Genomic DNA, 16,757 nt, shown 5'->3' on the forward strand with positions numbered 1-16,757 from the left:
GGGATTTCCTGGCTAGGGTTCAAAGTTCTTACCTTGTTTGTTCCCATGGCAACAAGTGGAGAAATCCATCCCACCCGTTTGCTGTTTGTGGAACAGGATTGCAAACATAAGGGTGGCCGACAATAAAAGGACCAAAATCCTCTTCTCTGTTTATGTAAACTGTCTACTGTTGATATGTCACGATCAAATATGTTGGCATATTGTTTCTTCTTTGTCACTTAGAAAAATATAGAGTGGAGGACATTAAAAGAGAGACATTTACTATAAAAACAAGTACAAAGGGTGAAAGAGAAGTTATTTTCTTCCTCCTTTTGCTTCTATGCCTCTTTCTTTTCAGTCTGTTTTTCTTTTTCTTTACATCCACTCTGGATAACGGGATGGTGGCTGATGAGCCGGAGGGAAATACAAATAGGGGATAGAGTGTGAAACATCCGAGGGCCTCTTCATCTCTCCCTCCACCTTTTGGATCCATCTCTCTGCTCTGCACTCCCTCCAGCTCTGCCCTCTTTATGCTCTTCTCACTCTGTATCCCTGGCTCCATCTCTTCCTCTCCTTTTTGATTGCATCCCATTCTCTATCTAAACCTTCCTCCCCTCCTCTTTACAGTACGTTAGAGAGCGCTCCTCCAGACAGTCCTAACAGGGTAGGCTCACTCCCACATCACCCTCCCTCAGCGCGGACCCGGCCACAGTTCATCCTGGGAGTCTGAGTCCTCCATCTTGAAAGCTTCTTTACTGGGTTGCGACCCTTCCCCTCTGACCCCTGAACCGCACGCACCACCATTGATCTCGGTCAGTGGCACGTAGGAGTAGTCCTCAAGGCCAGAGTGGTGAGCAACAGACCCCCAACACATTTTCATCAGGTGACCCACCACGCTGGCCAACAACAGAGAGGTCAACAGGCCAGTGACGATGAGCCAGCTCTGCCTGAGGAGAGATGAGGGATGAGAAGAGAGAACAGGGGAGATGGGAAATGGAAGACGGCGGGTGCTAAGCATTGGAAGTGAATGAGGTGTATTTGCGGTGTGTAGAGTGCTTGGAAAGTGTACATATCCAATCCAAATCCAACCCACTTTTATTATCATTATCAGAAGAGGATTAATTGATTTGGTACGGCCCCAAAAAGGAACATTTGTAGGACGATGAGTAAAGACGGGAGGAGGAATTGAAGAGCAAAAAAGGAGAGAAAGATGAGGCGAAGAAGAAATAAACCAACTCCAACCTCCCACTCCATCTGTGGAGAAAAACCCTCCACAGAGCACTTGGCTGAAACCATAACAACTCAAAACAATCCCTCACTAGCATGTGAAAGGTAAGGGGGCTAATAAATGCATATGGCCCCTGCAGTCTGTGTGCGACTTGTTTATGAGTATGGAGGCGTCAAGCCTGCTAAATACAGGTCTGGGTCACTTTTTGTCCATGCAAATAATAGAACATCACCAAACATAGCAGTGGACATGCTGTTAACACCATCGAGGCGTGACATTACATATGATTAAGTGATGATGGATTTCTTTGTCAGAGCCAAGCTGTGAAAAATAGCAAGGCAGTGTTTTGCACCATGTTCATCTGCATTCATTTACAATAGGAGAGCAATGGAGGGATAGTGGCTGTGCATGCGAGGAGGGCGGTTAGATTGATTTGTAGGTGGTTAAGAGCAGGGAGGGGGTTCAGTTGATATGACTTTTGGCACTTACTCAGAGAGATAAGGCTTGGATTTGTGTGCCTCCTCCTCTCTCCATGTTGCAAACATCTGATTGGCCAGACAATGGCCAGCTGTGGAAACAACAAAGTGTAAACAGCTATTACAAAAACCAGTCTCCATGTCTACAGTCTCATCCTCACACACCACTACGATGCTCACACTATCATACCACTACGATGCTCACACTATCATACCAACTATAGATGGTCGCTTCAGCTTCCTATTTTGGATGCACTAGTTGTGAATCTCAGATTAATGAAGAAAACACAAAATGACTAAAACGCAAATGCATTATGATGGTTTTTTAAATATCCACACAAAAAAAACAGACATCAAAGTAAAACAAAAATAATTTGTTTTTTCTCAAAATGGCCTCAAGCAAATACAGTGCCTTCAGAAAGTATTCACAACACTTGACTTTTTTCACATTTTGTTGTGTTACAGCCTGAATTTAAAATGGTTTACATTTAGATTGTCACTGGCCTACACACACACACACACACACACACACACACACACACACACACACACACACACACACACACACACACACACACACACACACACACACACACACAATACCCCAAAATGTCAAAGTGGAATTATGTTTTTTGAAATTGTTACAAACTCATTAAAAATGAAAAGCTGAAATGTCTTGAGTTAATAAGTATTCAAAGCCTTTGTTAGGGCAAGCTTAAATAAGTTCAGGAGTAAACATTTGCTTAACAAATCACATTATAAGTTGCATGGACTCAATCTCTGTGCAATAATAGTGTTTAACATTATTTTTGAATGACTACCTCATCTCTGCACCCCACACATACAGATAATTGTAAGGTCCCTCAGTTGAGCAGTGAATTTCAAACACTTATTTAACCACAAAGACACATTGAATATCCCTTTGAGGATGGTGTAGTTATTAATTACACTTTGGATGACGTATCAATACACCCAGTCACTACAAATATACAGGTGTCCTTCCTAACTAAGTTACCGGAGAGGAAGGAAACCGCTCAGGGATTTCACCATGAGGCCAATGGTGACTAAAACAGTTACAGAGTTTAATGGCTGTGATAGGAGAAAATGGAGGATGGATCAAGAACATTGTAGTTACTCCACAATACTAACCTAATTGGCAGAGTGAAAAGAAGGAAGCCTGTATAGAAAATATCCAAAACATGCATCCTTTTTGCAACAAGGCACTAAAGTAATACTGCAAAGAATGTGGCAAAGCAATTCACTTTTTGTATTAAATACTAAGTGTTATGTTTGGGGCAAATCCAATACAACACATTACTGAGTACCACTCTCCATTTTCAAGCATAGTGGTGGCTGCATCGTGTTATGAGTATGCTTGTAATAGTTAAGGACTGGGGGAGTTTTTCAGGATAAAAAAGAAACGGAATGGAGCTTAGCACAGGCAAAATCCTAGAGGAAAACCTGGTTCAGTCTGCTTTCCACCAGACACTGGAAGATGAATTCTCCTTTCAGCAGGACAATAACCTAAAGCACAAGGCCAATTCTACACTGGAGTTCCTTACCAAGAAGACGGTGAATGTTCCTGAGTGGCCAAGTTACAGTTTTGACTTAAATCTCCTTGAAAGTCTACAGCAAGACCTGAAAATTGTTGTCTAGCAATGAACAACAACCAATTTGACAGAGCTTAAAAACTTTTGAAAAAAAAATAAAAATAAAATGGGCAAATATTGCACAATCCAGGTGTGGAAAGCTAAGAGACTAACCCAGAAAGACTCACAGCTGTAATCACTGCCAAAGATGCTTGTACAAAGTATTGACTCAGGGGTGTGAATACTTATGTAAATTAGATATTTCTGTATTTACATTTTCAATACATTTGCAGAAATGTCTAAAAACATGTTTTCACTTTGCCATTATTGGGTATTGTGTGTAAAAAAAATATATTCAATCCTGTTTGAATTCAGGCAGTAACAACAAAATGTAAAATAAGTCAAGGGGTATGAATACTTTCTGAAGGCACTGTACATTTACATACTAGTGTAAATCCAAGGAACATTGCAAACAAGCTATTAACAAATGAAACTTGACATGTACATAAGTAGAGGACTGGGGAGTTATTAAGGTTACTCTAGTTTATGACATACATCCCAACATGACCTGACTAAGCCCCACAACCCCACCTCTCTTTTACAGCGGCCTAATTATTTTAAACTCCTACATGTGTGCTGTGAGTGGCAGCCAGGCAGTCAGTAGATGGTGAGGGCCAGTCAGCCCATCATCCTGATAAGGAGCACTGTGCTGCGCTACGCTCAGAGACTGAAAGGGGCGATCAACCTTGGAGGACAGGGGATGAAGGACTGCGGGAGGGGGGGGGGGGTGGGTGAGTGAGAACACACTAGAAAGTGAGAGGGAATGAGTCAGTGTAGTGTTGCGTTGATATGTTCCAACTCCCACACATAAAAACAACACCGCCAAGATAGAAATAGAGTAAATAGCAGAGATAATGGAACACAGAGAGATAGTGGAACACAGTGATTACTAAAGTAAAACAAAGAGGTGTGCTGAGGAGTGAGATTCCAGTCTGCACGGGCCTGTCATACCTCAGTGTTTAGGAGAGCTCATGAACACGTCACTGCTATGCCCTACATACGGATACAATCAGCAGAGTAAGGGAGGGGGAGATACAGACAGAGAGACACACAGACAGACAGAGAGCGAGTGATTCCCAAACCTTCCATAACAAAGCCATCACCTACAGAGAAATGAACCTGGAGAAGAGTCCCCTAAGCAAACTGGTCTTGGGGCTCTGTTCACAAACAGACCCCAAAGAGCCCCAGGATAGCAACACAATTAGACCCAACCAAATCATGAGAAAACAAAAATAATTATTTCCAATATGTCAACAAAAAAACAGCGCAAACTAGAATGCTATTTGGCCCTAAACAGAGAATACACAGTGGCAGAATACCCGACTACTGTGACTGACCCAAAATTAAAATTAAGGAAAGCTTTGACTATGTACAGACTCAGTGAGCATAGCCTTTCTATTGAGAAAGGCCGCCGTAGGCAGACCTGGCTCTCAAGAGAAGACAGGCTCTGTGCACAACGCCCACAAAATGGAGGTGGAAACTGAGCTGCACTTCCTAACCTCCTGCCAAATATACAACCATTTTAGAGACACATATTTCCCTCAGATTACACAGACCCGCAAAGAATTTGAATTTTTGATAAACTCTCAAATCTATTGGGTGAAATACCAGTGCCATCACAGCAGCAAGATTTGTGACATGTTGCCACAAGAAAAGGGCAACCAGTGAAGAACAAACACCATTGTAAATACAACCCATATTTATGTTGATTTTCCCTTTTGCACATCGTTACAACACTGTATATAGCCATAATATGACATTTGAAATGTCTCTATTCCTTTGGAACGTTTGTGAGTGTAATGTTGTGTTTATTTTTGATCGTTTATTTCACTTTTTGTTCATCTATGTCACTTGCTTTGGCAATGTAAACATGTGTTTCCCAGGCCAATAAAGCCCTTTGAATTGAATTGAGAGAGCAAGGACAACAACTAACAAACAAGGAGGGAAGTAAAATGACAGCGAGAACAAAAGAGAGGGGGAGAGAAAATGAGGTAATACATGGAAGGGAAATGAGTCTGGGTGTGCTGGGACAGTTGAGATCATCTCAGAGATAAAATCTTCCTGATTTGCACTACAATAAAAATTTTAAAAAAAACACACTAGACACACAGGACGACTACATTAGGGCTGACCCCATACATAAATACATACATACATAACCAGTCAAAAGCTTGGACACACCTACTCATTCAAGGGTTCTCTTTATTTTGACTATTCTCTACATTGTAGAATAATAGTGAAGACATCAAAACTATGAAATAACACATATGGAATCATGTAGTAACCAAAAAAAGTGTTAAACAATATATTTTCTATTTGAGATTCTTCAAAGTAGCCACCCTTTGCCTTGATGACAGCTTTGCACACTCTTGGCATTCTCTCAACCAGCTTCATGAGGAATGCTTTTCCAACAGTCTTGAAGGAGTTCCCACATATGCTGAGTTGAGTACTTGTTGGCTGCTTTTCCTTCACTCTGCAGTCCAACTCATCCCAAACCATCTCAATTGGGTTGAGGTCGGGTGATTGTGGAGGCCAGGTCATCTGATGCATCCGATCCTGACTAGTCTCCCAGTCCCTGCTGCTGAAAAACATCCCCACAGCATGATTCTGCCACCACCATACTTCACCGTAGGGATGGTGCCAGGTTTCCTCCAGATGTGACGCTGGGCATTCAGGCCAAAGAGTTCAATCTTGGTTTCATCAAACCAGAGAATCTTGTTTCTCATGGTCTGAGAGTCCTTTAGGTGCCTTTTGGAAAACTCCAAGCGGGTTGTTATGTGCCTTTTACTGAGGAGTGGCTTCCGTCTGGCCACTCTACCATCAAGGCCTGATTGGTGGAGTGCTGTAGAGATGGTTGTCCTTCTGGAAGGTTCTCCCATCTCCACAGAGGAACTCTGGAGCTCTGTCAGAGTGACCATCGGGTTCTTGGTCACCTCCAAGGACCTTCGTGGTCCTCTGTAGCTCAGCTGGTAGAGCACGGCGCTTGTAACGCCAAGGTAGTGGGTTCGATCCCCAGGACCACCCATAAACAAAACAAAAAAATGTATGCACGCATGACTAAGTCTCTTTGGATAAAAGCGTCTGCTAAATGGCATATTATTATTATTCTCCCCAGATTGCTCAGTTTTGCCGGGCGGCCAGCTCTAGGAAGAGTCTTGGTGGTTCCAAACTTCTTCCATTTAAGAATGATGGAGGCCACTGTGTTCTTGGGGACCTTCAATGCTGCAGACATTTTTTGGTACCCTTCCCCAGATCTGTGCCTCGATACAATCCTATCTCGGAGCTCTACGGACAATTTCTTCGACCTCATGGCTTGGTTTTTGCTCTGACATGCAATGTCAACTGTGGGATCTTATATAGACAGGTGTGGGCCTTTCCAAATCATGGCCAATCAATTGAATTTACCACAAGTGGACTCCAATCAAGTTGTAGAAACATTTCAAGGATGATCAATAGAAACAGGATGCACCTGAACTCAATTTCGAGTCTCATTGCAAAGGGTCTGAATACTTATGTAAATAAGGTTTTTCTGTTTTTAATTTTAAATACATTTGCAAAGATTTCTAAAAACCAGTTTTTGCTTTGTCATAATGGGGTATTGTGTGTAGATTGATGAGAATAAATTGTTTTTAAAATCTATTTTAGAATAAGGCTGTAACGTAACAAAATGTGGAAAAAGTCAAGGGTTCTGAATACTTTCCGAATGTAGTTTCTCAATGTATTCGAAAAATCTTTCCAGCCCTCTCCCTTTCGATAACCACTCAGTGTGAAAGGAAAAATGTCATGCTCGGATCCAGTGGAAACGTCATAGAATAAGGCCAACCTGATTACTTCTGATCAGTGCTCGACTTGGACTGAAATAGGTCACGGTCCCATTTTGGGTGCTGGTACTGTTTATATTTAGGTGCAGGAGCTCCACAATACTTTTGAGCTAATATTCTATAAGAGGAACAGGAGCTCAAGCAGTAGGAAATATTTTATACAATGTTGCAAGTTCGCTAGAGCAAGCTTCAGGCCAGACCCAAGTTAATACAATGTTTCAAGTTCGTTGCAGACATGCCATGCGTAGCCAATGAGATTTATAGGATATTTATCAGGATATTTTCTACCTGCAGGCTGCAATATTTTTATTTGTTGGTTTTATGTAGGCTATTTTTACATAGTTGGCAAATGGCAATAGAAGTTACTTTTTTAGGTTTGTATCATTTTCATTTAGATAGAATTTTAATTAACCACATGACAATGATTGAGATATGAAGACGTTATTACAAATGAAATGAAACTATGCATTTGAAAACCATAACTGGCACGCAGATCGGTAGAAATGTTAAGATAAATTGGCATTCCACATGAAAAAAGGTTGCAGACTCCTCGTGTAGCCTATTACCGTCAACTTCAGGAGAGTAATGGCAGAATGGTTGGGTCAGGTTAAGGTTTTTGCTTCTGGTTATCTAGATCTCTAGCTCCCTCTTGAGTCATTTGTGTCTTATTTCATCAAACAGTGAGCTTTAAGCATCAGACAAGCTCAATGCATATAGTTGATTTTATTAAAACACATAGGATGTGCCTATATGGAAAAATACACATTTAAAAATGTGGTCGAAAGAACAGACGACTTCGGTCGACCAAGATTATTTATTTTTTAAATTGGGGACAGCCCTAGACTACATACAGCCAACTGAAACATCACCTGAATGTCTGTACCATGTAATGATGGGGAACCAATAAAACAGACAACTCATATTTGGGAGAAAACCTATGCAAGCAGGCTTAGAATTAAGTGGTCCACATACTGTACAAGACACTTTACAGCACGACACCTACGAAACTATTAGTACTCATTAGAGATTGAGGTGCAGAGATCATGAAGAGAGGCTTGTAACCTATTTATGCAGTATGTTGTGATATGTTTAGTTACTGCAACTACTAGTGATCTGAGCAGTTACGGGTGGTTCCATACCTCTGTGTATGCTGTGGTTCTTCTCTCCCTGGAACAGGGCGTGGCAGCTTCCAGTGACCGGGTCACATGGGCACATGTCCTGGCACTGGCACTCCTGCCCACAGTCCAGCCCGTAGAAACCCAGAGGACACTCTGAGGGGAACACATGAAGTGATGTAGGAGACACCAAGGAAACAGGATGAGATGTCACTGGAAAATACAATAAAGCTTTAATGTAAAGAAACTTCCTTCCTGAAAACCACTGTTCTAGCTTGCAACATCAGGGGTTAGTACCAATGTTTTGGTTTCCTAGACCTTCTTAGGGATTTGAAGATACACTGTTCACAATGTATTTGTCACATATGTATTTGTCACACATATAAACTAGTCCATAATACATGGGAACTACAGCACTGATGAACATGAAGAGTGAAAAGGCTGACAGACAATAAGACATCAACAATGGCTTCATTTAATCTCCAAAGCAACAGGTATTCAGTCCAGGATTTGGGCATCAGAGGGCCAAGGAAGTGATGTAACGAAGGCTTAGCATATTAGGGCTAATGTGTTCCAGCTGTTCATTCAGAGATTTGGAGCGAGATTATTGGCAGGACTCGTACAGAGTGTTCTAGCCGGACCACAGGGAAAGCATTTGTTTGATCACCGTTATCCCTGTGAGACTGAGAATAAGGCATAACTTTGGAAGCGCTCCAAGAAATTAGGGATTGAGAAGGGATTAGGAATTTGCTTTGGAGGACCGTAAAGGTTGTTTTAGGTGTACACCAATCAATCAGGGTTGCACACTTATCCTTCCGCACTACTAGCAATACACACACCCATGTATAAACACACCTTGTTCACAGGAGTCGCCATGGAAACCAATGGGGCAGGTGCAGCCACCGTGAACAGGGTCACACGAGCCCCCGTTAGTGCAGAAGCATGTCTGGTTGCAGCCATCGCCATAGAAACCCAAATCACACACTTTGTGAGAGAGAGATAAAATAAATTAAAAGAAGACACTAGTAAGCTGTGATAGGTGGACAGTCAGATACTGTAGATTTTGGAGGGAGTATAGTATTACAGGATATGAGGACAAGACCTCATTGTGTACAGTATTATGTAGGATACAGGTTTGGCCAGGAAAGTAAGAAGTGTATTATAGGGTCATGGGGTTGGGAGAGGGTGAGTGAGTGTAAGGAAATGTGAGGGCTAGGAGGTGTTAAAAGTACTGCCCTGGAATGTGAAAGTTATAACTACCAACCGTAATTGCCAAAGCTCAACAGAGCACATTCTTCACAAATCATAGGGTCCTGGGGACAAGCAACATGTTTCACACCAGGAGATATTACACTTGTTGTATAAATGAACCAGGCCAGAGGGAGAGAGAGGCGGAATACCTTGGCTGCAGTTCTCCCCTCTCCATCCAGCGTCACACGCACAGCCATCTGCACCAGGAGAGAGAGATGAGAGAAGAAAGACAATAGAGAAAGAGGAGAGAAGAGACGCGTTTCATTGTAACCTCAGAGAGCTGGTTCAGAACTCAGAAAGGAGAGAACTACTGTACCCACTCCTCACCAGTCATCACTCACCCTGTGTACAGACACCGTGGGCACCGCAGGCGGGCGGTTGGCACACCAGGGTGTCACAGCCTGTCCCACTCCAGCCCTCCTGGCATTGGCAGTGCCCATCGATGCACGTCCCGTGCCCGCTGCAGTCCTCAGGTTGGCACTGGGGCTGGTGGACACACAGGATGGTGGAGACCCGCCGAGGGCAGCGCCACATGGGGTCTGAGACGCTGAAGGAGGGAATAGAGAGAGAGAGAGAGAGAGAGATGGGGAGACAAAGAAAGAGCAGGTGAGATAGAATGAATATCATGAATATTATAATTTGCAATCTGTAATTTGCAAAAACATTTGACTAAAATAAAAGCCACAAAAAGCAGCTGCATAAACCTTGTAATGTCATTGCAATGAACGTGTGACATAAGCTTTCTGATTGGCTTACCAGTGGTCCGAGGGGTAGCTGGCCATTGAGCCATTCGCCACGTAGGTGGAGGAACCGCCCCCATCCAGGTTGATGGCATTGATGACCCCCTGACCTTTCAGAAAATCTGCCACCTCCCAAAGATTCATGCTAGAGAGAGAGGAGAGAACAGTTAGTAAGTACAGTACCGTAAGACCATATAGGAGAAAGGTGCTTGCATTTAATGCAAAACAAATCCATTAGGATTTCTGAAGCAATGTCAGTTGTGTGAAAAATAAGGTCAATTAATTGGGAGAAGGTAAATGGTTGGTCTGATATGCGCCGAGAGACTGTTCTGACTAGATAAGATTTATTGACTTTATATGGCCTGATATTGAGCGGAGAGGCCATGGACATGAACAGACATGTCCCCATGTTGTCTTTCCAAAGCCATGTCTTTAACATAAACTCATGAATCTCTAGGTCAATGAGGTCATTTGTTCATTGCACCGGTGCAGAAAAAGCCAGATCAATAGAATTGATCAGAGCCTTATTACTTAGCCCCATCTCTCTCCTTTCATATGCCTAAATGGCCCCACTTCTGCCTCCTATAACCTCACCTCTCCTCTCTGTCCAACCTGCATTGTCTCTCATTCCTTTCGTTCGCCATCACTTTGACCAACCATTTTCTCTCCCTCCCACTGTATTCCCTCTTCTTCCACAATACTCTTTCCACTTCTTCTCACTCTCATCCAATTACACCTGTATTATTTCCCACCCTTTCTATCTTTTTTCTTCCCCACCCCTCTATCTCCTTGCCCTCTTCTCCTCCTCCTCCCCCTCATCTCTTTTCCATTCTTACCCTCTGTGGTCAGTCTGTCCGTCAATGTGGAACAGGATCAGTTTTCCCTCCTCATCGTGACCAACCGCTGTCCTGGCCGACACCACGTCCACAAAATGGCGGAATTTCCCTGCGGGATCAAATGCAAGAAAATTGAATTGAAGCAAACTGGCTGAATTTTATAGAATACATCATTGGTGTTTTTACTTAGCCAGAACTGGCAAACAGGGTTTCACCACATGCATTTGTCAATTGTGCCATATGCAATTTCTCTCTTCCTATTTCTAATTTATATTTATTTGGTATTATGACAACTCCCTGATGTCTTAAATGTCCATGTTATACAGGTCATGTGAACCCAAAAACATTTCTACATCAAGTCTAGGACAAAGTTACCGCTAATTGCTGATGTAAGGCCAGTTCTGCTTTTAACTTCCTAATCTAATGGTTGAGTAAGCTGATGCTAGATCTGCACTTAATGGAGACTTTTAACTAACTACATACATCTCTACCATTTTAAGTAAGAATGGCTAAGTTGCGAAGACATTCTCAATAACCTGCAGTAGGTACCTGTATCCTGTGTACGATCACACTCGGCCTCTATGCTCTGGTTAATGTAGACCTGGCTGTTTCGGAGCAGCCACACCACCCCACTGACCAACTGCACAAAGGGATTGGCCTCATCCAGTACGTCCTCCTCAGAGAGATAACTAGAGACAGAAAGAAGTAGAGAAACAGGGACGTAGAGAGAGGGAAAAGCAGGGACAAAGATAAGGAAAGTCAAGTTAACCCCAATCAGCATCAAATAACACCAATCAGTCATATCTCAAGAAAGGAATAACCAGCTGTGGAACAATGTGCTCATGAGATCACATACTTAGATACTCATGTTAAAAACGGTACATTCAGCAATCTAGTGAGATAAAACATGTTGGCTGAAGCAGCCAAAAGCTCAAGTGCATCCTAAATCTCTGTACACATCAGTATTTTCACCTGGCTAGCCTTGTTGGCCCCACAATAAATGTTTGGAATTCAATTTGTGACAGTTAAATAGCTTAGTGTTGACAGCCCTAAACATATATGGGGGGGATGAGGTGTGGGGGGCACATTGGACACAGTGAATGCTTTGGTGATTCTGCCCATACGATATTACATCAGCCACTCCACAACAACCAACCAGCAGTCTGTTCCAGCACCCTTATCTGGGAAACAGGACAATTCTAAGGTAGAGCCATTACTCTACACGGAATGACTGACAGGTCAACACAACACACTTCTCCAGGGAACAGGGAGTACCTTTCTAATCTAATTGATTATGTTCGATAGTAGTCGTCATATTACGCTATAGGGTTCTTGTGGCGTGTGCATGTGTTGTTTTCGTTGGGTGGCTATTTTTGGGCATAGAGGTGTGGCTTGTGCCAGTTCATTAAAGTTTCAGATGGAAAAACAAAGAAGCATTGCTGTTAGGGAGATAAGACTTGCGATAATTTAGAATGAGTAATAATCTTAGAATGTAATAAAGGCCTTTGTGTTTAAAGCAAATAAACATAAGAACTTTATATTTTATGATAACAGGATCATTGTTCCACAACCTCAACTACAAGCCTTGACAGCATTTGTCTAGAAAAATGTTAAAAATTATAAACATTACAACCACAAATGGAGCTCAAATTGGCAGTACAGAGAGAGATTGAGAAGGAAATTTAACGAGACCGGCAGCTCTTACCCAAACACCAGTGTCCCGTCCCTCCTGATGCCAAACTGGGCATTCTGCACCCCTCCGCTGTCCCTCACTTGCACCCCGTCACTCACTACATTCCCCAAACACTCCCCGTTCTTAGTACGAAAGAACCCTCCATTCTGGGCATAGAGACACCTGCCGGCTCGAGCAGTTTCCTCCACCGCCTCCCTCTGGTTCATCCCGCACCCCCCCGGCCCTCCGGGCTCCAGCACAGACACCGTCCTCAGGGGGTCGTGGACTACTGTCATGTGACCTGTGGCAGGGAGGAAATCATTTTTTAATTTTAGAGGTTATATACACTACAAAACATTTGGAACAGAATCTCACTTGACAAAGGCCTAATATTTTAAGGGTATGGTGTTTAAAACTGCTGAATATGTTAGGGGTATTTTCAAAATGAGTATTTCCTCCACTGACCTGTGACCCATCGGGTTGTGCCAGGGACGTCCGAGATGAAGACTTTGGATTCAGCCACGGGCATCCCAGTGTGGTTGCTGGCGGGCCAGGTCTGGTGGGTGACGTTGCCATGGACAACGGGCTGGCAGTCTCGGACATGACGGTGGGAGTGCGAGGGTCCATGGCTATGGCTGTAGGGGTACGGAGATAGGAGGTCATCGTCCAATGAGGGACTGTGGAGAACAAATACCCAGTTATTTACTCATGATGATACACTTATCCTGAGTCCTGAGCTCAAATTGCATTAAACTTGATTCAAAATAGAAAAACTACATTAAAAGAAATCAAGATCTGCAGTGAAAATGTTTACAACTTTTTTCTTTAAAGTAAAAGTCACACATTAATTGAATTAAGTACAAAAACATTTTACTCTCACCCTAACAATTGACTTATTATAAGTGGGTCAATGTGTCAAAAGATTGTTGGTGATGTAACTAAATAGGTTTCCAGAAGAAAAAGCCTTGGGCCACTTCAGACCAAGGTCTTTGCTATCCGGGTTCCTTGGTACGTCTCAACTCTTATGTGACCCCATTGAAGTTGAAATGGTTAAGGTAACGGTTAATAAAGATGCACTATGTAAGACACACTATGCAGAAATTGCGCCTGATTTCAGTTTAAGTAACAAAACAAGCAAGTATAGTGTAGAGAATCATTGTACCATCTAAACCGCTGTGAAATAACTTAATAACCACAAATATTGTATTTTTAGCAGTTTGAAGCTGGGTGTACAAAACTGAAAGTAAAAGACGCAAAACTGAAACTTTAAACGGAAAGCATAGAAATAAGGCACATAAAACATCTCCCACTTCGTAGACTTGCTTTCAATGAGAGTGACAGATTTATAACTCACATTTCTGTGAATTTTGTGGGGTCGCCCAAAAAGTTACATTTTGCAGCTTTAACTTGAGACCTTCAATGGGTCTTCTATGCCATTAGACAACATATGGCAGCTTATGCTACTTGATAGGATGAGATTAAATGCTGGAGAGGTTGTTGTAACAAAGTAAAGACAGGGTCTGTAAAAACCGGACAAACTCAAGTTGAGAATTGATTACTAGTAATTGATTGATATAATTTGAGATACAAGCACTATCCAACACTGCTCTCTATTGTTGATGATATGCAACTGCCAGAACCTTCAAGAAGGGATGAGCTCAAATGCTGAAAAGAAACATCTCTGCCTCAATTAAATGACATGTTGTGTACTTTACTATGGACTTTAGATTTGTACTTTAGATAACAACAATATAATTTTGTAAAGTATAGGGGATTAGTTATTTTATGCATGAAAAATGCTCATATTTCACATTAGCAATGATAAGTAAAAAATAATTTCACATTAGCAATGATAAGTAAAAAATAAATAGTTATATATACAGTACCAGTCAAAAGTTTGGACACCTACTCATTCAAAGGTTTTTCTTTATTTTTAAAAACTATTTTCTACATTGTAGAATAATAGTGAAGACATGAAAACTATGAAATAACACATGGAATCATGTAGTAACCAAAAGAATGTTGAACAAATCAAATTGTATATTCTTCAAATAGCCACCCTTTGCCTTGATGACAGCTTTGCACACTCTTGGCATTCTCTCAACCAGCTTCACCTGGAATGCTTTTCTAACAGTCTTGACGGAGTTCCCACATATGCTAAGCACTTGTTGGCTGCTTTTCCTTCACTCTGCGGTCCAACTCATCCCAAACCATCTCAATTGGGTTGAGGTTGGGTGATTGAAGAGGCCAGGTCATCTGATGCAGCACTCCATCACTCTCCTTATTGGTCAAATAGCCCTTACACAGCCTGGAGGTGTGTTGGGTCATTGTCCTGTTGAAAAACAAATGATAGTCCCACCAAGCCCAAACCAGATGGGATAGCGCATCACTGCTGAATGCTATGGTAGCCATGCTGGTTAAGTGTGCCTTGAATTCTAAATAAATCACTGACAGTGTCACCAGCAAAGCACCCCCACACCTCCTCCTCCATGCTTCACGGTGGGAACCACATGTGGAGATAATCCGTTCACCTACTTTGCTTCTCACAAAGACACAGCGGTTGGAACCAAAAATCTCAAATTTGGACTCAGAACAAAGTACAGATTTCCACCGGTCTAATGTCCATTGCTCGTGTTTCTTGGCCCAAGCAAGTCTCTTCTTATTGGTGTCCTTTAGTAGTGGTTTCTTTGCAGCAATTCAACCATGAAGGCCTGATTCACACAGTCTCCTCTGAACAGTTGATGTTGAGATGTGTCTGTTACTTGAACTCTGAAGCATTTCTTTGGGCTGCAATTTCTGAGGCTGGTAACTCTAATGAAGTTATCTTCTGCAACTCTGGGTCTTCCTTTCCTGTGCCGGTCCTCATGAGAGCCAATTTCATCGTATGGTCCTCTGTAGCTCAATTGGTAGAGCATGGCACTTGTAACGCCAGGGTAGTGGGTTCGATCCCCGGGACCACCCATACGTAAAAATGTATGCACACATGACTGTAAGTCGCTTTGGATAAAAGCGTCTGCTAAATGGCATATTATTATTATTATAGCGCTTGATGGTTTTTGCGACTGCACTTCAAGAAATTTTAAAAGTTATTGACATTTTCCAGATTGACTGACCTTCATGAAACTGATTGAGAGAATGCCAAAGCTGTCATCAAGGCAAAGGGTGGCTGCTACTTTGAAGAATCTCAAATATAAAATACATTTTGATTAGTTTAACACTTTTTTTGTTACTACATGATTCCATATGTGTTATTTTATCGTTTTGATGTCTTCACTATTTTTCTACAATGTAGAAAATAGTAAAAATAAAGCAAAACCCTTCAATGAGTAGGTGTCCAAACTTTTGACTGGTACTGCATGTATATATACAGTTCCAGTCAAAAGTTTGGACACACCCACTCATTGAAGGGTTTTGCTTTATTTTTTCTATTTTCTACATTGCAGCTAGCTTACAATTCCCTAAACCTGGCATAACATTGGCATGGAATACTATCCTCAAACATTTTAGTCCATACATTTTCATACTGGTCCCCCTTGGGAATTGAACCCACAACCCTAGCGTTGCAATCGCCATGCTCTACCAACTGAGCTACACGGGACTAGTATTCAGATGAGTGCGGTGTCCTCCTGACAAGCTGTCCTGACAAGATTCCTGTCTGCCTCCTTGAGACAGCAGCACAAACGCAACCAACCTAGCTAGCGAGCTGGCTAGCGCGTGCTAAATTCTGAGTCTGATTTTGAAAGTTTTGCTAGCTAGAAACGACGGCCCTTACCCAATAGTTTTGCACTCCGACAGCCAAATACCAAGCCATAGCAGGAGCAACGCAAAGTGACAATTCACTGAAAGTGTTGCCATATGATATTAGCATTGACATTGAAAGTGTGCGCCTGCCACACTCTCCTTTTTAACTGGCATAATCATTGCGAGGAAGTCATATGACCCTGACATATGACGTGTCCAAGACAAGAGCACATGATGTTCTGTTTACAT

The 16,757-nt window shown here is 42.2% G+C and overlaps 1 protein-coding gene across 3 annotated transcripts; it reads right to left on the reverse strand.

Moving 5' to 3' along the window:
* Positions 1-313: 313 nt before the first annotated feature.
* nagpa (N-acetylglucosamine-1-phosphodiester alpha-N-acetylglucosaminidase) lies at positions 314-16,710 on the reverse strand. 3 transcript variants are annotated; one of them, XM_084174857.1, is made up of 12 exons: positions 16,540-16,710; positions 13,233-13,444; positions 12,801-13,068; positions 11,645-11,784; positions 11,096-11,204; positions 10,276-10,404; positions 9,861-10,066; positions 9,669-9,716; positions 9,124-9,252; positions 8,293-8,424; positions 1,697-1,775; positions 314-926 (listed from the first exon to the last, which is right to left on the reverse strand). In XM_084174857.1, exons 1-12 carry the CDS (start codon positions 16,620-16,622, stop codon positions 671-673), a joined length of 1,791 nt encoding a protein of 596 aa, XP_084030983.1. In that variant the 5' UTR covers positions 16,623-16,710; the 3' UTR covers positions 314-670. The 3 variants fall into 3 exon arrangements, with proteins under 3 accessions (XP_084030983.1, XP_084030982.1, XP_084030981.1); XM_084174856.1 differs by having other exon boundaries at positions 577-926; positions 8,293-8,481; positions 13,233-13,402; positions 16,540-16,665; XM_084174855.1 differs by having other exon boundaries at positions 577-926; positions 8,293-8,481; positions 16,540-16,665.
* Positions 16,711-16,757: the final 47 nt, after the last annotated feature.

This window comes from Coregonus lavaretus (assembly GCF_964263955.1).
Source record: "Coregonus lavaretus genome assembly, chromosome: 13".
Taxonomy (NCBI): Eukaryota; Metazoa; Chordata; class Actinopteri; order Salmoniformes; family Salmonidae; genus Coregonus; species Coregonus lavaretus.

Excerpts from the sequence above, each read along its gene's own strand:
- nagpa (XM_084174855.1), bottom strand. The coding sequence starts at position 16,622 with ATGGCAACACTTTCAGTGAATTGTCACTTTGCGTTGCTCCTGCTATGG. Across the intron at positions 11,205-11,644 it reads TGATCGTACACAGGATACAG|GGAAATTCCGCCATTTTGTG; the intron begins GTACCTACTGCA and ends TTGATCCCGCAG. Across the intron at positions 9,253-9,668 it reads AGGGGAGAACTGCAGCCAAG|TGTGTGATTTGGGTTTCTAT; the intron begins GTATTCCGCCTC and ends TCTCTCACAAAG.